The sequence below is a fragment of the Macaca fascicularis genome, chromosome 5, assembly GCF_037993035.2.
Source record: "Macaca fascicularis isolate 582-1 chromosome 5, T2T-MFA8v1.1".
NCBI lineage: Eukaryota > Metazoa > Chordata > Mammalia > Primates > Cercopithecidae > Macaca > Macaca fascicularis.
In genome coordinates this window covers 45,786,062-45,807,970 of record NC_088379.1, presented here as the reverse complement: position 1 = coordinate 45,807,970, position 21,909 = coordinate 45,786,062, and the positions used below count along the sequence as shown (strand labels likewise).

Sequence of the window (21,909 nt, the reverse complement as noted above, 5' to 3'; positions counted from 1 at the left end):
AGAATGAAGAGCCCTATAGAAATACAAAGAGAGCTGGCTATGTTTTTTTTTGCAGGTGTTCAAGGGTCTGAGGCAGGTGGAGAACTTGCTCTATTTGAGGAATGGCAAGGAGTGGGGATTGTTGCAGTTGCCTAGAGCATAACATGAGTTTGCATGGTGAGGGTGGGAGAAAAGGACTCAAACTATGTTAGATAGATTGGCAGGGCACACCTTGGGACACTGTGAGCCCTCAAAGATGAATAATAATTCTGGAAAGAATTTTTAAGAAACTTAAATAATTCTACAAGTAAAAGCCAACAACCTCATTAAAAAGTGGGCAAAAGACATGAACAGACACTGCTCAAAAGAAGACATACAAGCAGCCAACAAACAGATGAAAAAATGCTTCACATCACCAATCATCAGAGAAACGGAAATCAAAACCACAATGAGATACTATCTTATATCAGTCATAATGGCCATTATTAAAATGTTAGAAAAAACAAACAAACAGATGCAGACTAAAGTGAATACTTACACACTGTTGCTGGGAATGTAAATTAGTTCAGCCACTGTTGAAAGCAGTCTGGAGATTTCTCAAAGAACTTGAAACAGACCCACCATGCAACCCAGCAATCCCATTACTGGTTATATATCTCAAAAGAAAATGAATCGTTTTACCAAAGAGACAGATGCATGCATATGTTCATTGCAGCACTATTCACGATAGCAAAGACATGGAATTAATTTAGATGCCCATCAGTGACAGATTGGATAAAGAAAATTTGGTTCATGTACATTATGGGATGTTAGGAAGCCTTAAAAGAGAACAAAATCATAGCTTTGCAGCAACGTGGATGCAGCTGGAAGCCATTATACTAAGTAAATCGATGCAGTAACAGAAAACCAAATACAGCATGTTCTCACTTTAAGTGGGAGCTAAACGTTGGGTACTCATGGACATAAAGATGACAGCAATAGACACTGGGGACTAGAGCAGGGAGAGAGGGAGGAGGACAAGGGTTGGAAAATTAATTATTGGGTAATTTGTTAACTCTCTGGATGACAGTGTCCCAGACTTCAGCATCACACAATATACTCATGAAACAAACCTGCACATATGCCCCCATATCTAAAATAAAAGTTGAAGTTATGAAAAACAAAAATAAATTAGTAAAATATGTCATTAAAAATGTAAAAAAAAATCATCTGCAATTTCCTGTTTGTAAACTTTAAGTATTTCCTGTGTGGTTGACCTCCAGGAAATGACTGTCATATCAACAGCTTCTGAAACAGATAAAACATACCCTCATCTTACAGAAATGAAATATAGAATTTGAAGTCTTATAAAAAGTTTTAAAATTCATTAATTTTGCCTGGAAAAGTAAGCAAGAATCATATGTAGTCACGTTAGGCTAGTATTTGAGGAATCCCAGCTAAAAAAAAATACTACATGAAACTTAGAGTGCAAAGACTCATCTCTTTGTTCATTATTTTTTAATTTTAGAGTTCCATTTAATGTTTAGAGTTAAACATTAAAAAAGATAACTAGATGATAGTGAGTGTGGATAAGGTTACGGAATATTCCTTTAAGGATTAACAGCCCAGAACCTCTGTTCATTTCCTACTCACATGCCATTACCTAGGATTTTCACTTGTTAGTATCATCACAGTTTCAAGTTTTGAGGGATCACTGGGATTCATGTGTTTGATTCAGATTTGTACAAATGATTTTCTGTTCTATAAGTATATGGCCTTTTTAATCTGTTCTTTTCTGCAAACATTAATTTAGTAAAATTGGCATCACTGCATTGTTTATTTTCAAACATGTAATGACTATGGTTTTGTGCTCAAAGGACAGTTTCTGAACTTCCAATCTCAGGTGTGTAATTGAACATTTTAATTATTTATAGCATGTTTATACAAACATATATTGACAAAAAAATTAACATCCGGTGGATTGTAAATAGTATTTACAATCGTGCATTGTGTATCTCATTTAAAATGTATACATTACCTTAAAGATAGGGTAAAGATAGAGACAGAGGTAAGGAGAGAGAGAGAGAAAGAGAGTTCCACCTAAGTTAAAATTTGGAGAAAAATAATAGAGGACCTGATCACTAGTGGGTCTGTAACAATATTTTAAAGTACATTTTAATATGAGGGAGTTTCCCTGCAAGATAGTCATAATTGAAGTATTCTAAAAACTTGTAAAGTGCTTGTATTACAACTAATTTCATAAATAAACTTTATTGAAATTATCTCCTAAGACAGTCTTGCTAACATTATCATGTTCTCACCATTTTTTAGGATTAAAAAATAAATATGATAATTTACAGTTTCTTTGGCAACAGGAGATGATGATTCATGCAGATCTGACAATGTGCTTAAGTGTAGTGGGTTTTTTTTTCTTTTTAATTTTTAAAAATGTTGTTTATTTATTTATTTATTTATTTATTTATTTGCTACTGGGAAAGCTGCCTACTCATTTTTTCTTGAAATAGGCTATTAAAATAAATCAACCAGACCCTGCCCAAGCTTATCCCCTCTCCAAGCAGTTCTAAACTACAGGATGCAGTGGAGCAGTTTGACTGAGACCTTGTTCAACTAAAAGAGGCCAAAGTGATATTTTTTCTTTTCAGAGGAATATATAGCTAATAGTATACACAGACATACTTTATCCCATAGTATGTGGCAACATGTATTGATAAGACAAAGGAGTAATTTTTCTGATTAAAAATGTTTTTCTTTCAATATAGCTCGCTCTCTGTTTAAATTAATTAGAATATTATTTTGTTGGAATTTTATAGTGTCTTGTGTGTACAACATTTACTATTTTCAAAGAAATTATATTTTTTATTTCAGGAATATACAATTGATGTTTTCTTTCGACAAAAATGGAAAGATGAACGTTTAAAATTTAAAGGTCCCATGAACATCCTTCGACTGAACAATTTAATGGCTAGCAAAATCTGGACTCCAGATACTTTTTTTCACAATGGGAAAAAATCAGTAGCTCATAATATGACAATGCCAAATAAGTTGCTTCGAATTCAGGATGATGGGACTCTACTGTATACAATGAGGTATGTTTTTAGATTTGATGTGATGCATTTATATACTAAGAAATTTTCGTGTATTAAACAACCAGTCAATCTAGCTGCCAGGTATTAGCAAAAGTTGAGTGTTTTCTACCAGATTTTTGAAGTACCCATAATATGCTTTGCAAATGTTTTGATTTAAAAAAACTATATAAAATAGCATTTATGAGTTTGAGTCTCATCTTAGTTCTTTAAATGTTAAGAATTGCCTTTATTATTATGAATTGATGTTTTTGGTTATTCTTCACATGATGTTTTTATTAAGTACAGCTTTAGTAATATGACTTGAATTTTATTTGTATCAACATACAGTTTTAATATCTTATCAGATATCCCATCAAAATTTTTGTTATTTCAAAGTAAGACTTTATTTATTTATTTATTCATTTATTCATTTATTGAGACGGAGACTTGCTCTATCGCCCAAGCTGGAGTGCAGTGGTGCAATCTTGACCCACTTCAACCTCCGCTTCCCAGGTTGTAGCGATTCTCCTGTCTCAGCCTCCCAAATAGCTGATATTATAGGCATGTGTCACAATGCCATGCTAATTTTTGTATTTTTAGTAGAGACAGTGTTTCTCCATGTTAGCCAGACTGGCCCCGAATGCCTGGCCTTAAGTGATCCAACCACCTCGGCATCCCAAAGTGTTGGGATTACAGGCGTGAGCCTCCATGCCCAGGCTAATTTAATATTTTAATTTTCCTTATGAAGTTACTCCAAAGGAAAAATAACTATTTTAAATTCAGAGAGAAAGCTTTATTTAATAAGGTTTACAAGTATATTGGATACCATAAACATGTACTAGATTGAACCATATGAAATTGCCATTTTGTAATTCAAAAAGTATCCTATAGCATTGTTTATATGATTTAAACTTTAATAAAATTTTCTTGCAGAATAGTTGTTGATCCTAAAACCTATTACATCTTAAGCATATTCATGAATTAATTTTGTAAAATAAGTTACTTGTATTATATAAGAAAAAAATCACAAATCTAGTAAGATTATGTGGAATCTAAAGCTAAAATGTTTCATAAAAGATTTAAAACAGACATCTGACATCAGCGTTATATATAGACAGAAACACGTATTCCAGTTATTTGATGTGTTGTTATTTCATAAGTGCTAGATTTCGGTTATGAAAGTTATTTAAGACGGGACAACAATACAGTCCTATGCTATTTCTGATCTTCAAAGAAAAATTTCTTGAGGACTCATTACTAAATTGTTCATTGCCTAAATGGAAGTGCTAGTTAGTCTTTCTGCCTCTGTTTCTCTCTCTGGATCTTGCAATGTATTCAGATGCAATGCCCCTGTGGACTTTGTATGTTGATCATTTCTATGAACGAGGGCAATGAATAAAACTTTAGGGTTTAAATAAAACGCAGGCACAGGACACATAGAACTTTGGCATATATCGTCTAAGGTTCTATTTAAACATTCTCTTAGAATTTAAGCCATAACGAATTGTGGTCATATTTGTTTTGCTCATTATAACAGATTTCTCTATAAATTTTATTTAGCACCTGCTATATTCACTTTGTCTTTACATGAAATGGAATAATTGAAAGTTTGCATTATATCATATTTTCTATGACTACTCTTTGTTGCAATCATGTAGATACAGAAAAATATATATTTAACATTCGTAATTTGTGTTTATAATTTATCCAACAATCTAAACTTCATAAAGTTATTTCTAGGAAATGCATCTGTGTATGTATTTATATCTAGAATTATGTGTATAACTGTGAATATATATGCAGTATACAGTATTAATTCAGAATTCATATATGTTGAAGGGAGCTCCTCTGAACTAATATTGAATCCTTTGATCAATTTTACTATATGTTTGTTGATGAGATAATGGAGACAATAGCATTCTTTTAATGATAGAGTATTTTTTGTCCTTAAGATTTCAAGTGTTAATCATGAGCTTAATGAGAAAAGAGCCCTTCAAAATGAATATGTAATTTCTTCACTTCTTAAGAAACTAAAATGGCTAAAATATATTTTTAATTATTATTTTCATTTATACTAATAATTTGTATATGTCAATGTCTTCTGAGGGATCACCTAAACATGAATGAACAAAAGATTATTTAAATATTAATGAGCCTAATAAAATGCTGTGATGAAGACTCTACCTCTATCGAGTCTGTTGACAGTAATGACGAGTGATTTTTCTTGACTTACCAATATACTTAAACAAATGGTGGAATTTTGACTTTTAGGCTTACAGTTCAAGCTGAATGCCCAATGCACTTGGAGGATTTCCCAATGGATGCTCATTCATGTCCTCTGAAATTTGGCAGTTGTAAGTACAGGGATGAAGGTACATGTTTTGGGTCAATAATATCAGGGAAATTCAGCAGCACTGCTTAATTGTCTAGTTTTTTTTTTTCTCAAATTATGAGATGATTAACAATTGTCAATAAAATATGGAAGTAAAAGCCATGCTAATTTTCCTTAAGGAACATCTCTGAAATATTATTATAATTTAATCACGGTGTTAAACAATTATAACCTATTTTTACTGCTAATAAAGAATATCATGTGTTTTAGTACATCTGTAAAATTAGACCAGGAGTTCTTTGAAGTTTAGGACTGTAATTTACCTTCTTTTCCAAGTGCTAGAACATTAAAAACTCAAATGTTACTTTTTTATCAACTAAGAATGAACTGGAAAGTATAGATTCTGTTGTTTATTAAAGTGGAAATCAGCCTGTTGCAAATGACGTGCACAGAAGCTTAGTCTGTGTCATTGTCTTCTGCTGTAACTAATGGAAGGATTTCTTTTTTTATTTCTTAAATTAAAGGAGATAATGTAGCTGCATTGCTACATTCTGGCACCTTCTATGTACATAGGACATTTCAGAAAAGGTTTTGTGCAGTTAGCTCGTCTTTAGGTCAGAGGGGTTATATCTTGTATGTCGAGAAGATGCATTCATACTTCCAGAATAATTGAAAAGGCAGAAGGTCAAATCATCTCCCTAGTCCCACATGACATTCTGGATAGGTTCAGCATAAATCCATGAACACAGCTGAGCAGCCTCTCTCTTGTGTGAGGGTGTCCTATTGCCTGACCTTTTTAGAGAATGATCTTTCTGGCACCCTCATCTTTGTCCCTTCTGAATACCTTTTGACTATTTCTTCATTGTTGAATAGAAATGCAGTACTCCCACCTGATTAAAACTATGTATCACTGAATGGTGTGCCTTCTCATAAACTGTATTAAGCAAAAGAAAACGGAAGAATGGTGGCTCATATGAATGCAAAACTCTCTAATTATTTTGATGATCCTACTTCTGTGGTACAGTAATTGAAATCTTGTTTGTTCTTACAAAAGGTGTCAGTTCTCAATTTTCTTTGAGAATCTCCTCTTTATTTAACTACAAAGTCTTCTTTTATTGTCATGGAAACCATAACTTCAGTACTGGCATTTCTTCCAACATTATTTAATATAGTCAATCATGTTATACTATGTAAACATGATGCTGAGAAAACCACAGCAGATGCAGCAGAGAAAGAGTTATTTCCATTACATAAGTGGCATTATAGAAAAAACTGAAAAGCCTTGATACCAAAGAAGAGATTAATTCAAGATGTAATCATGCTGTAAGAAGGACTTTTTTTTTTTTCTTTTAGTCGACAAGCTATTGTTATTAAGTCATCAAATATAAGTGATGTGATGGATGTCCCAATTCTGAAAATGAAATAAGCACACTTGAAAATATTTAAATAATATTTAAAAATCTCTTATACTGCATCTATGGAGTGCAGAAATATCGCATGCTTGAGAATATAGTTTTCTGTACCCAGAAGGAGCTATGAGCAACAAATAAAGTTTGCTGCTAGGCATTTTTTGTTTAAGTAATTAGCACTAATTTTGTTTTCTTCACATTTATTTTCTGACACACTGAATAAACAATTTTATGTTATTTTATTGTCTTTGCCTGTAGTAGGTGCTTGATGCATAAGTATTAAAAGTATGGACACCAGTGTGGAACAATATACAAGCCAAGCCAAAGCTGACAATGTTGGCATAACAAAGTTTGGCAGAAGCAGCTGTGAATTTTTCTTTTATTCATTTATTCCTTCTTTACTTGAAAGCCGTCTTCTTCCCTACCCCCACTCCACAAAAAGATTGGATTTCAGGAACTTCGTCATTGTCCTCAATCAAAAGAAGCATTTTTTTCTGTGTGCTTACAATTTTAAATTCAGTCCTGTTTTGTTTTATTCCTAGTGCTGCACATCTTTGAATTTTTCCTTGTTGTTTAACTTGATTTTAGAATTTCTGAATGAAAGTCTAGGGATAATCTATTCATTAAACCAAAAGAAGCTGTAAATTGTCTTTCAGATTAAAAACTGATAGGTAAAAATATTTTTGAAATATTTTTCCTGGTTACCAAATATTAAGAATCAGTTGGTATACATCTGCTTAATGCAACAAGGACTCAAAAATGGGTTAATTAACACAAACAAGATTATTTAATGATAGCTTAATTTAGAAGTGGAATTCCTAATGAATTTTGTAAAACTGTCTTTCTCTCCTTTGATACTTTACTGAGAAACATTATTATGACCTCTTGGCTTATATGTGTGTTGATGTATATAACTCCCTTTTTTCGGGAGAGGCTTTAATCTGCACTGCATATATTTTTGCTGCATTATTTTCACCATACACAGAATCTCAAAACTATGTTCTTATCTAACTAATGAAGTGCAGTAGCTGCTTTTTCAAAAGACATATGAAGAATGAGTCACTTTCCTTAATAAACTCTTAAGCTCTTCTCTAGAGTTCCCTCTTCCATAGCAGTAAAGAACATAGTTAAAATATTATGACTTAATTTATTAATCTAGTGAGAGTGAATTGAGAATCTTTCTTCTGTATGTCAGGCACTATACCCGGTCCTGGAGGTACAGGCATGAATCAGAGTTGCTGCCTATCAGAATCTCATTAGTGCCTTTAAAATATCATCTATTTTATAGGGTTTCATTTTTTCTTATTTATGTTTGAAAGAAACATTATAATTCAAAAGTGATGTCGTTCTACTTAAAAAAAAACTTCATAATTTATGGACAACTACAGAGTATTCTGGGGCCCTTCCGATGTAAATTAGATCACTTGATGCATCTTTTTGTTAAATTCTGTGCCATTTAAAATTTTATTGGAGAGTCAGAATATGTATTCATGGGGGAAACAAAACAAGCCACTTGATCTACAAATGAGTTGCTAGTTATTCACATTAGTAATGTTGCTGTTTAATTTTCTCAGTGTAATCAATCATTAATGATTAATGAATTGAAATTAATTAGAAAACTAAACCTTAGAATAATTAAAATTCATTCATATCAAATCATATGAACATTTCTCTGCTATTAAAAGTATATACATATATAAATATATACATATATATACATTTTTAGAATCCTATTTCAAAAATTGCTTCACATAATATAATTTAATTGTGAATGTAGGTGACTATATATGTAGTGGTAATGGTGTTTCACTGATACTGACATTTAGTAGCAACATTCAGAAAACCAGACAACATTGGCATTAGACAATGCCAAGTATGTCATTAGAAAACACAAACTCATAATCATATACTCTATTGTTACTGATGGTTGAGTGGAAATTGATTTGCAATCACAGACTTTATATCAATTTCAGAACCAGAGTCACCACAGTATGGTGCTATTAAAGTTAGGAAAATTACAGATTGCAGAGAATGAGATTTCCAGTGTCCTAGAGAGCTGGAGGTAGAACTATTGCCAGAGACAACTGGCCCTTTCTGTCCCTTAATTGGTAATGTGACTGTAATGTTGAATTTTGCTCAAGAACTAGAGGTAACTATACTTCTAAACATTCTCATGAGTAAAAGTGCATAGAAGTTCTTTAGAAAGTCAGTAGTATAGAAAGAATTACCTGTTATTCAACTGTGGGGGGACTCTGCCTACATGGAGAGGTTATCTGTTCCGCAGTGGTGCATAGAGAGGTAAGAAAATGCCACTGCCAGAGAAAGGCTAAGACCAGACATGTTGCCTGCATGCCAGGTCTGAAGTCATCTTACTTCTGCTAAGTTCTTCATCCGATAAATCAGGAAGTTATGTCTGGTTGCATTTTTTTCCTCTTCCTGCCAATCCATAGTTAAACTGGGATGCTATGAATGTGTAGTCTAGGATATCTGTGTGCATTAATTCATTTTAAAATGAGCATGATTTTAAAAGGATTTGCAACTTGATGCAAGTATAGCATTATTATTTGTCTTACATGTTTTATAATAATTACTTTTTATTCTAATGAAATGCATTGTATCATGATAGCTAACTCATTTAACTCTTAACTAGGATACATTTATGTCCAAACATTAATATAATTTTGAATTATGATTTTTATCTTATGTGTGATTGCTATTTATAAATAAGCTAAACAGCTTATTTTACCACAGTGTCTTCATATGCTACCTTTGGCCTAAAGGAGATGTTCTAATCATCTCAGGGCCCAGGAATTGTAATAGATTCTAACAAGAAATTTGCTCTTCATCTTTCAACGTGGTTGCAATAAATATACTGTCAAGGTCGTGATCATCTCTTTTAGTCCACTTCATAACTCTCATACTGAAGTAAATTCAAATGAGACATTTTTGCCCTAAATGTGACGTTTAAGTATTAGTATTGAAAGTATATAGTGACTGTATGATATACACAACCATTCGTGTAGCACTAGATTGATGGTTCTTATGAAAATGCTTAAAATATTATTTTTCCTGATTTCCTATAGATGCATATACAACTTCAGAGGTCACTTATATTTGGACTTACAATGCATCTGATTCAGTACAGGTTGCTCCTGATGGCTCTAGGTTAAATCAATATGATCTGCTGGGCCAATCAATTGGAAAGGAGACAATTAAATCCAGTACAGGTTAGTAAAATTCTTCTTAAAAAAAACCTGGTGCTTAAGAATATTAATAGGTTAAAGGACTTAGAAGTGTGTCAGATTGCTTAAAATCTTTTGCTCTTAAGGTCCAAGAACTAGCAGCGTAGGCTGTGTTTGGGAGCTTCTTAGACATTCGGAATCTTAGGCCCTACTCCTTATTAAATCAGAATCTACACTTTAACAAGATTCCAAGATTAATAGGTGCATTGAAGTTTGAGAAACACTGGCCTAAAATGCACTATGTATTTGCAACATATGTGTCTTCTCAAAGTAATAAATTTTAATTTTTACCTTTTGACAAGTGATTTTTTTTTTTTTTTTTTTTTTTTTTTTTGAGACAGAGTCTTGCTCTGTTACCAGGCTGGAGTGCAGTGGCACGATCTCGGCTCACTGCAACCTCCACCTCCTGGGTTCAAGTGATTCTTCTGCCTCAGCCTCCCGAGTAGCTGGGACCACAGGCTCGCCACCATGCCCACCTAATTTTTGTATTTCTAGTAGAGATGGGGTTTCACTTTGTTGGCCAGGATGGTCTCGATCTCCTGACCTCGTGATCAGCCTGCCTCGGCCTCCCAAAGTGCTGAGATTACAGACATGAGTCAGTGTGCCCGACCAACAAGTGATAATTTCTTTAGTGTTCTATTTTTTCACCCCTATTCTAGATAATTTATGATTATTCAACTTTTGATATTGATAATTACTACAGGCCCATGTAGAAAGCTGATTCCCTCTCTGAGGGCCACCTTCATTTAAAAATATTAATAAATAAATAAAAATAAAAAGACAAAAAGAAACAGCTGTGTGGACTAATTATTGACATTTGGCAATAATTAAAACACAGGGAGCAGAAAGGAAGGTAGATATGAGGATTAGATAGAAGTAACTGAAGCAAATTAGCACAGACATAAAACAGTGAAAAATTCAGAATTGGCGATAGGGTTAAAAGTGGGAAAATGAGGGCCAGAATATCAGTCTTGGAGATGTGGCCAGAGATCAATACTTTTGGAGCCAGAGAGCACTGAGTTAAAACAATCAAAACAGAGACTTGAGGTTTATACCAGAGGGAATGAGGGGCCTAACCAAGTAAAATAAACCATTGGCAGAGAGCATTTATGAATTCTGAATTCCTTTGGTCAATAAGCATGACTTAGAGAGGAAAACAAATACAAATTGAACATCTCTAATTTGAAAATATAAAATCCAAAATGCTCCAAAAAAAAAAAAAAAAAAGAAAAGGAAAAATAAAACCTTTTTGAGTGCTGACATGATACTCAAAGGAAATACTCATTAGAGCATATTATATTTTATATATTTTGATTAAGGATGCTCTATTTGTAATAATGTAAATTTTCCAAACTCTGAAAAATCTAAACCCTGAAACACTTCTAGTTCCACATATTTAACATAAGAGGTATTTAATCTATACCATATCATGGGATGTGCACTGCAGGTTTTTTGATACTAAAATTTTCTTTTAAACACTCATGCTATGCTAAGGAGGCTTTTAAAGGTGATATAAATTTCCTGACGTATATGTGATATATTATTTTTTTTAAATATCAGTTTTTGTTCTACCTCTGATCCCTTCTATTTCTTAAATGTTCAAACTATTGACTATTACTCTTTGAGCTTCTTAAATTTTTCTTCCAGGTGAATACACTGTAATGACAGCTCATTTCCACTTGAAAAGAAAAATTGGGTATTTTGTGATTCAGACTTATCTGCCTTGCATCATGACTGTCATTCTCTCCCAAGTTTCATTCTGGCTTAACAGAGAATCTGTGCCTGCAAGAACTGTGTTTGGTGAGTGAATATACACTTTCCAGTACAGCACATTATGTTTCATAGCACACTTTCAAAAACACTATCTCTCTTGATCCTCAAACTAATTCTTTGTAGTATATGGGGTGGGGAGTATTGTTTTTGCCTTGTAGCTGAGGTAGTAGGCTCAGAGTGGTAACATAGTGCTATGCTGTTAATAAGGGATATAAGGAAAAAAGAGTACTCAGATATTCTGAAAACACACTTAGACTTCTTTCTGTTAAATCATACTGCTGTTCAACATTTGTCCTTACTATATTTATATAAGGAGAATTTTCTTAGAAGTTTTGATTTACAGTCTCACTATCATATTTCTAGGCTTTCTATATTTTTCTGTTGTTTTTAGATGAAGAGTGATTATCTTACAACTTTAAGTTAGAAACAGAGGTAGAAAGGGAGGGAAGAAGAGAGACCTCATTCACTTTTGTTAGTGTTTGATTTTCTTGAATAAAACTAGGGAGGGGAATTTTTAAATTTAGAGTATGGAATTCCATATAGCTAGACATTATATGTTTGTTTTGGTTTTGTTTTGAGATGACTAAATATATTAGTACTTTAAATGAGACAGAGAGAAGCTGGTGCAATGCCTCATGCCTCTAGTCCTACCAGGTTGGAGGCCAAGACGGGAGGATCCCTTGAGCCCAGGAGTTGGAGACCATTCTGGGCAATATGGCAAGACCCTGTCTCCCTAAAAAAAAAAAAAAAAAAAAAAAGTTAGCTAAGCTTGGTGGCACACCTATAGTTGCAGCTACTTGGGAGGCTGCAGCTACTTAGTTGCAGCTACAGGAGGATCGCTTGAACATGGGAGATTGAGGCTGTAGTGAGCTGTGATCATGCGGTTGCACTCCAGCCTGAGTGACAGAGCAAGACCATGTCTCAAAAAAAAAAAAAAAAAAAAAAAAAAAAAAAAAAAAAAGAAATGCCATGAGTTTATTTAATAACAAAGTTCATTTTCTTGATTGAAACCATGCAGAGGAATTTGGTTACTGTTTTTTGGATATATACATATATAAATTGGGCCAAGCACGTTTTGTAACAAAGTAGATTACCTTTGTGTGTTTGGTCCACTCTTTCATTTAGGAAAGTTTTATTGAGGACTTATTTTGTTAGATACTGTACCAGGCCCTAGAGATGCAAATATGACAAAATATAGTCAGTGAATTCAATTACTTGGTATAATGGATGGCACTGTATAACCAAGAAGGGTAATAAGGTAAAGATGTTGTAAAAGAGGCATAGAAAAGTTATCATAGAAAACAGCAACATGGATCCTTCCTAGAGCTGAGTAAGTGGCTGAGTTACCATTTGAACTGAGACTTGGAAGATGAGTTGGAGTTTCCCAGGCCGATGAGATGGGGCAAGAATCCTAGCTCAAAAGAATAGATTGTGCAGTGACATTAAGGGATGAAAGACAATGGTATGTTCATTGAAAGGGAGCTGTTTCAGTGGCAGTGGAGATATAGATAGAAAATAGTTTGAGGCCTAGATGAGAAGGGACTTACAGGTCATCGTAATAAAATGTACTTTTATCTTAACAGGTTATGCCAAGTCACTATGGTGTTTTGGACCATAACATGTCTAAAGCTGTCAGAACAATGCCTAGCATTTAATAAATGGTATATAATTGTTAGCTATCCTTTTTCAAAACCACTTTGTTGAGGTTGATTGACATGTAAAAATCTGTACATATTTAATGTTGATTGACATGTAAAAATCTGTACATATTTAATCTAGTTGAAACAACTCTTTCAATTTGGGGAATAGAATACATCTGTGAAACTATCACTACCATCAAAGATATAGAAGTATTCATTACCTCCCCCAATTTTTCCCACCTCCTTTATTATTATTGAGTTGTGTGGAGGGAGGAAAGGTAAGGATACTTAACATAAGATGTACTCTCATCACAAATTTTAAGAAGACAATACATTGTTTTTAGCTGTAGCCACATGCTGTATAGTAGATCTCCAGATCTAATTTATCTTGCTTAACTAAAGGTATTATTCTTATTATGAATCTGATCCTATTTGTACTTTAGAAAGATATGACATCTTTGCAGAGGATGAATTGAAAGACAGAAATTACAAGAGGTACGGGAAAAGTTAAGAGGCTACTAACATAGTTCATATAAGAAATTATTAGGTTATTTTAAAAGAAGACAGTAGAAAAAAAGGAAGAAAGAAAAGAAAAGATGTTTGAGAGAGAGAATCAATGGATTCGGTGAAGATATGTAACAATCATAGCAAAAAGAATAATTTAGGCTAACGTAGAATTTTTCTTGGATAATTTAAGTGGATAATGTTGCTATTAATAAAAGAAAACATGAAGAGAGAGGGCAAATAGGAAAACTGTAGTTTGAGTTATGTGTATTTTGATGTTCCTTATACTATCAATTTGATGTTCAGTAGACAATAGAAATAAGTATCTGGAACACAGATGAATAGTAGAAACTATTGATAAATATGACAATCATTAGTGACAAGATGATAGAATTTGTAAGTCTAGAACTTATCTCCAAGAAAAATTAGGTGGGTGAATGTGAGATCAGAGGTTGGAATCTTTAAAAATCCTAAAATTGCAGAATAAAAACGATCTAATTGGAATGACCAGAAAATAAGGAAGGAAACCAGAGGATGACAATTTTCTAAAAGGAAAGGATGTTAATTTCAACATCTCAAAATGCGCGTGCACGCGCGCACGCACACACACACACACACACACACACACACACACAGAGATCCATACTGAATATATGATATCAAATGTGCATCGATAAGTCTAAAATGCATTGAATCCATTTGACTAGTAGAAGGTTACCGGTCTTCAGGAATTAAATTAGAAAAGTTGCTTTGGACTGAAATAGGATTGAAATTGAAATAAGAAATAAGAAAGGAAAAAAGCTGAGTATATAATCAATTTGGAAGAAGAAAAAGATTAAGACAACTATACAGAAAGGTGAGTCATTGTCATCATTATTATTGATACATAATTATTAACATGAAAATTTGAACAACATGGGGAACTACTTTATAAGAAGCCACATGCTATGCATGTTGCATACTTCTTCACTTATTGTTTTCCAACGAAGTAGATTATAATATGTCTTTTTTTTCTTTTTTTTTTTTTTTTTTTTTTTTTTTATAATATCTCTTCTCTTAGGAGGAAAGAAATGAGGCTCTAAAATTTTAGGTATCTTGTCTAAGACCTTAAAGCAGAGCTTTACTCCAAGGCTTAAGTTCCTTAAATTACATATGCTGCTGTCATGACTCTCCTTTAAGCAGGAGGGATCAAGAAAGAGTAAGAAAATTGAACATTTGTATAGAAGAGGGAAGAATTTCAGATGAACAATTACCTAAAGAAAATACTTGGAATGTGGTTGGGTTGACCAAAAAATAAAAAAAATTAAAAAGAAACCCAATTCTCCAACACGTAATAAGCAACGCATAGCAGAATTTGTTGGTACTTTCCTCTTTCCAAATTTTTGTCTGGCTGTTTAACAAACACATGTTTTTTTCAATCTTAGAAAAACGTTTTATATTATTACATTATTGGGGAATAAGTTTGCTTAGAGACTATGTCACTAACTAGAAACATGATTCAAATGGTAAATAACCTCAAGGTATTATATTGAGTTAAAACTGCAACCTAGTTGTGTAAGATTAATAACAAAACCATTTAGCAGACTAGATTTGATGGGAAAATTTTAGAAAGAACTACACAAACACAACATGCATCAGAAATAAAGGAGTAAGAAGAGGAGTGAATGAAGAGGATAGTAAAAAGAGCAATTTTTAAAAAGTGAATGCACCTACATAAATTTCTTTTACATTTCAGGAATAAAAACTTTAAATCAGGATATGTCTGCCAAATCAAATTTAACTTAGGGTTACAAACATTTGTTTGTTATTACAATGTCACTTATGTTTCCTTTGTACTAATATTACACATGCTTATAATCTATTTATTCCATTTCATTACAGAATATTTGAAGCATTTCACATGGTGCTACATAAGTTGATTATTTTCCAAATAAATGCTTTGTTCAATATTTTTTGCTCAGTGAACAAGAAGGTGATATTTTCATGACCTATAATTGAATTATGTAGAATATAATTTTAATATTAATAATTAGGATATATGATTCTAATAATCATATATATGTATAATGTATGATCTTTTAAAAACTGTACATTTAAGAAATAATATGCCCTCACTATATTTAGCAATTAAACCTAGGCATTATACTAGAATTTTATAGAAAATTCCAAGATAATTATAGTCTACAATTTTAGTTTATACACAATTTTCAATGTGTGGCACATACAATATATTAATACACTAATATCTTCACTTGTTAGTGTCCTAAACGTTTCTTAAAAAGCTCCCCTTTCCTTGTTCTCTTTTGGTGCTTTATAAATGCGTATATCATGGCAAAAATTAAATTTCATTATGGTAATTCTCTTTACACGGATTTCTCATTCTCCAGTCAGAGAGTTTCTACACACAGTTATTAACATAGAGCTTAGGACATTTTAAGTGCTATAAAATATATGATAAATAAATGACAGATAAGTTGGTGGAGGGACAATAAAGTGATCTATAGCAATGGACAATCTCTCCAAATTAAACTCTCCAAATGAACAATATCAAAAAATTAGAACAAGTTCAATTCTAAGCATCATCATATGTGTTTCCACTATTGTGAGTACAATAAAACAAAACAAAGCCCACATACACCCATACATATACAGAACTATAAAGATTGTCTCTGTAAGAAAAACACATATTAAGAGTTTTAAAAGAACACATAGGAAATGTAAGCAAAGAACATTAATAAAATGATGAGCACAATTACAAAAGAGATAATCTTGGAATAATAAAATTGAGAAACAAGAAAACAGAAGAGACAGTGAAAGAAAAATATTACAACGCAAAAACAGCAATTACACATTCTTCTCAAATGAACATGAAACATATTTTAGAATAGGACTTATATTAGGCTATAAGGAATTCCCAATAAATGTTAAAAGGTTGAAATAATACGAAGCCTCTTCTCTCAACACATTGGAATAAAGCCAGAAGCAACTGTAGAATGAAAACTGGAAATTTTACCCATATATGGAAATCAAATAACACACTCTTAAACAACCAATGGATTAAATAATAAATCACATGGGAAATTATAAAACTCTTTGAGGGAAATTAAAAAACACAGCATACCAAAACTTACGAGATGCAGTGAAGTCAATGCTCAAAGGAAAATTTGTAGCTATAAATGCTTACATTAAAAAATATGGAAGATCTCAAATAAATAACTTTACATTCTAAGGGAATAAAAACATAAGGACAAACTAAACCCAAAGGCAGTAGAAGAAAAGAAATAATAAAGATTAGATCAGAGGTAAATGAAATCTAGAATTAAAAAAAAAATGGCATCAACAAGACCAAAATTTGGTTCTTAGAAAATATCTGCAGAATTGACAAATCTTAAGTTAGATTGCCTCAGAAAAAGAGAGAAAAATCAAAAACTAAAATCAGAAAGTAGGGCATTACTCAGGATTATAAATAATGATATCACACCAACACGTTAAATAATTGTATTAGAGTTCCCTAGAGGGACAGAACTGAGATATATATGTGTGTGTGTGTATATATGTATATATGTACATATGTGTATATATGTATATATGTACATACGTACACATGTGTATATATGTATATATATGTATATATGTACACATATACACGTACATATACATATATACATATGTGTATATATACACATATACACATGTACATATATACACACACACATACATATATCAGTTTATTAAGTAGTATTAATTCACATGAACACAAGGTCCCACAATAGGCCAACTGCAAGCTGAGGAGCAAGGAGAGCCAGTCTGAGCCCCAAAGCTGAAGAATTTGGAGACTGATGTTTGAGGACAGGAAGCATCCAGCACAGAAGAAAGATGTAGGCTAGGAGGCTAAGCCAGTCTAATCTTTTCATGTTTTTTCTTTTTTTTTCTTTTTTTCCTGCTTTATATTCTGGCTGCACTGGCAGCTGACTAGATGGTTTCTACCCATATTAAGGGTGGGTCTGCCTCTCCCAGTCCACTGAATCAAATGTTAATCTCCTTTGACAACACCCTCACAGACATTCCCAGGATCAATACTTTGCATCCTTGGCCGGGCGCGGTGGCTCAAGCCTGTAATCCCAGCACTTTGGGAGGCCGAGACGGGCGGATCACGAGGTCAGGAGATCGAGTCCATCCTGGCTAACACAGTGAAACCCCGCCTCTACTAAAAAATACAAAAAACTAGCCGGGCAAGGTGGCGGGCGCCTGTAGTCCCAGCTACTCGGGAGGCTGAGGCAGGAGAATGGCGTAAACCCGGGGGGCGGAGCTTGCAGTGAGCTGAGATCCGGCCACTGCACTCCAGCCTGGGCGACAGAGCGAGACTCCGTCTCAAAAAAAAAAAAAAAAAAAAAAATACTTTGCATCCTTCAATCCAATCAAGTCGACAGTCAGTATTAACCATCGCAAATCCACCCCTTGTCAACTTGATCCCGTACACATCTCCTGAGATCATACATAATCTTCAAATAACGACAATAATAAGGTCATAATTACACCTAAGTTAATACAACTGTCTTTTGTACAACTGGAAATGCGCCAATCCCCAACCCAAATGCGAATACATCAAGTTAACAATATGAAGTCAGTAAATCTTGTGTCACATGATAAAGGAAAATGAGAACAAAATGAAGGCATTTTCTTTGTACAGGTGTATACATGCACAAACATTTTTAACAAAAGAAAGAGGAAATAGTCATGACAATGAATTCCTTGTATCTGCAACTGGTCCAGTGGTCATAGTTGGTATTGATGACTACCTTCTTCTACCACCCATTCTGTATTTCCTTTGCCTTCAGCAAGCACCTCAGCAGGTGTTTTTTTGTTGTGGTTTGTTTTTTGTTTTTCTGGTGGAGTAACCCAAACCTTCATTCCTGAAGTGTCTGGGCCATTTTTAGTCCTGCCTGGGTTGGGTTGTTCTAGTTTCCCATTAACTTTAATGACAGGACATGGTAATACTAAGAGATGCCCTAATGGATCTGCTGTATTACTTGCATGCTCTTCCTTACCTCTGTTACGGAGTAGTAGACTGATTTCATTTTGATAGATCCCAGCCAATAACGTAACTCCTTTCTTAGTCTGTTGACTTAAAGATAGCAGGAACCCAAAGTGTCTAGGTGGCAATCTTAACTTGTAGTTTAAAGGAATCATTGATGTGTCCTCTGGTGCCAGGATTCCTCCCTCTGGAACTAAGATCTCTAAGACAGCAGAACGTAATGTCGTGGGAACAAGAAGCAAAAATTTTGCTAATGGATCTCTAGGAGTGATGGTGAGTGGTACCACTTCTACTTCCACCCCTTGATTCCTAGACCCATGAATCCTGGCCATGGGAAAAACAGTATCTTATATGAGATGCTCATTCAGAGCATGCATGGTCTTCTGGAGAACTTTGCCCCAGCCCTGCAAAGTATCGTCACCTAGTTGGTTTTGTAATTGTGACTTCAAAAGGTCATTTCACCGTTCTATCAATCCAGCTGCTTCAGGATGATGGGGAACGTGGTATAAACAATGAATTCCATGAGCATGAGCCCACTGCCTCACTTATTTAGCCATAAAGTGAGTGTTTTGGTCACAGACAATGCTATGTGGAATACCATAATGATGGATAAGGCATTCCATGAGTCCACAGATGATAGTCTTGGCAGAAGCATTGCCTGAAGGATAGGCAAACCCATATCAGGCATAAGTGTCCATTCAAGTGAGAACAAACCTCTGCCTTTTCCGTGATAGAAGAGGTCCATTATAATCAAACTTCCACCAAGTAGTTGGGCTGATCACCCCGAGGAATGGTGCCACATTGAGGGCTCAGTGTTGGTGTCTGCTGCTGGCAAATTGGGGACTCAGCAGTGACTGTAGCCGGGTCAGCCTTGGTGAGTGAAAGTCCATGTTGCTGAGCCCATGCATAAGCTCCATCCCTGCCACCATGGCCATATTGTCCATAGGCCCATTGGGTAATGACAGGCATGGCTGAGGAAAGAAGCTGGGTAAGGTCCATAGACCAGATCATCATATCCACTTCATTATTAAAATCCTCTTCTCCTGAGGTCACCCATCAGTGAGCACTCACATGGGATAAAAATACCTTCACAGTTGTTAACCACTCAGAGGGGTCCATCCACATACCTCTTCCTCAAATTTCTTTGTCACCAATTTTCCAATCATGCTTCTTCCAAGTCCTTGACCATCCATCCAAACCATTAGCTATAGCCCATGAATCAGTATATAATCGCACGTGTGGCCAGTTCTCCTTCAATGCAAAGTGAACAACCAGATGCACAGTTCAAAGCTGCCCACTGGAAAGATTTCCCTTCACTGCTGTCCTTCAGGGATGTCCTAGAAAGGGGCAGTAGTGCTGTAGCTGTCCACTTTTGGGTGGTGCCTGCATATCATGCAGAACCATCTGTGAACCAGGCTTAAGTCTTCCCTTCTTTTGTCAACTGATCATAGGGAACTCCCCATGAGGCCACTGGTGCAGGCTGGGAGAGAGAAGGCAGGGTGGCAGGAGTGAAGACCATGGGCATTTGAGCCACTACCTCATGTAATTTACTGGTGCCTTCAGGACCAGCTTGAGCCTGATCACATACATATCACTTCCATTTGATGATGGAGGGCTGCTGTGCAGGACCCACTTTATGTCTAGATGGGTCAGAAAGCACCTACTTCGTTGTAGGCAGTTCAGTTTGCAAGGTGAATTGATGACCCATAATCAAATGTTCATGTTCTACCAAAGCCCAGTAATGGGCCAAGAGCTGCCTCTCAAAAAAAAAAAAGTAGTTATCTGCAAAAGATGGCAGGGACTTTGCTCCAAAATCTTAGAGGCCTCCCTTGTGATTCACCTATGGGGGCTTGCCAAAGTCTCCAAGCAGCATCCCTATCTGCCTCTGATACCTCAAGCATCATTGGATCTACTAGGTCATATGGCCCAAGTGGCAGAGCAGCTTACACAGCAGCCTGGACCTGTTGCAGAGACTTCTTCTGTTCTGGACGCCTCTCAAAACTGGCAGCCTTTCAGGTCACTCAATAAATGGGATGGAGTGACACACCAAAATGAGGAATGTGTTGTCTCCAAAATCTAAATAGATCCACTGAGAATTGTGCCTCTTTCTTGGTTGTAAGAGGGGCCAAATGCAGCAACTTTTCCTTCACCTTAGAAGGAATATCTCGAAATACTGGACTCCTAGAAATTTTACTGAGGTAGAAGTGCCCTGAATTTTAGTCAGATTTATTTTTCATCCTCTGGCACACATGCGTCTCACCAATAAGTTCAATGTGTTTGTTACTTCTTGCTTGCTGGTTGCAGTTAGCATAGTGTAATCAATATAATGGACCAGTATGATATCTTGTGGAAGCCAAAGTGACTAGTTTCTCTCTGAATAAGATTATGACACATAGCCAGAGAGTTGATATACCCAACGTAGGAAAGTAAAGGAGTGTTGCTGGCCTTGCCAGCTGAAGGCAAATTGCTTCGGGAGGGCCTTATGGACAGGAAGGGAGAAAAAGGCATTTGCTGAGTCAATGGCTGCATACCAGGTACCATGAAATGTGTTAATTTGTTCAAGCAATGAAACCGCTTCTGGTACAGCAGCTGCAATTGGAATCATCACTTGGTTAAGCTTATAATAATCCACTGTCATTCTCCAAGATCCATCTGTCTTTTGCACAGGTCAAATAGAAGAATTGAATGGGGATGTGGTGAGAGTCACCACCCCTGCTTTTTTCAAGTCCTTGATGGTGGCACTAATCTCTGCAGTTCCTCCAGGGATGCGATATTGTTTTTTATTTACTATTTTTCTAGGTAGAGGCAGCTCTAAAGGCTTACATTAGGCCTTTTCCACCATAATAGTGTTCACCCTACCCGTAAGGGAGCCAATGTGTGGGTTCTGCCAGCTGCAAAGTATGTCTGTGCCAATTATACATTCTGGCAGT

At 34.8% G+C, this 21,909-nt stretch overlaps 1 protein-coding gene across 22 annotated transcripts in view; it reads left to right on the top strand.

The window, feature by feature from the left end:
• GABRA2 (gamma-aminobutyric acid type A receptor subunit alpha2) overlaps positions 1–21,909 on the top strand; it is a 148,631-nt gene that overhangs the window by 78,287 nt on the left and 48,435 nt on the right. For all 22 annotated transcript variants that reach the window (XM_074039723.1, XM_045392324.3, XM_074039719.1 and 19 more), the window contains 4 exons: positions 2,845–3,065; positions 5,316–5,398; positions 9,869–10,012; positions 11,675–11,827. In XM_074039723.1, coding sequence (XP_073895824.1) covers positions 2,845–3,065; positions 5,316–5,398; positions 9,869–10,012; positions 11,675–11,827 — 601 coding nt within the window. The remainder of the gene's footprint in view (positions 1–2,844; positions 3,066–5,315; positions 5,399–9,868; positions 10,013–11,674; positions 11,828–21,909) is intronic.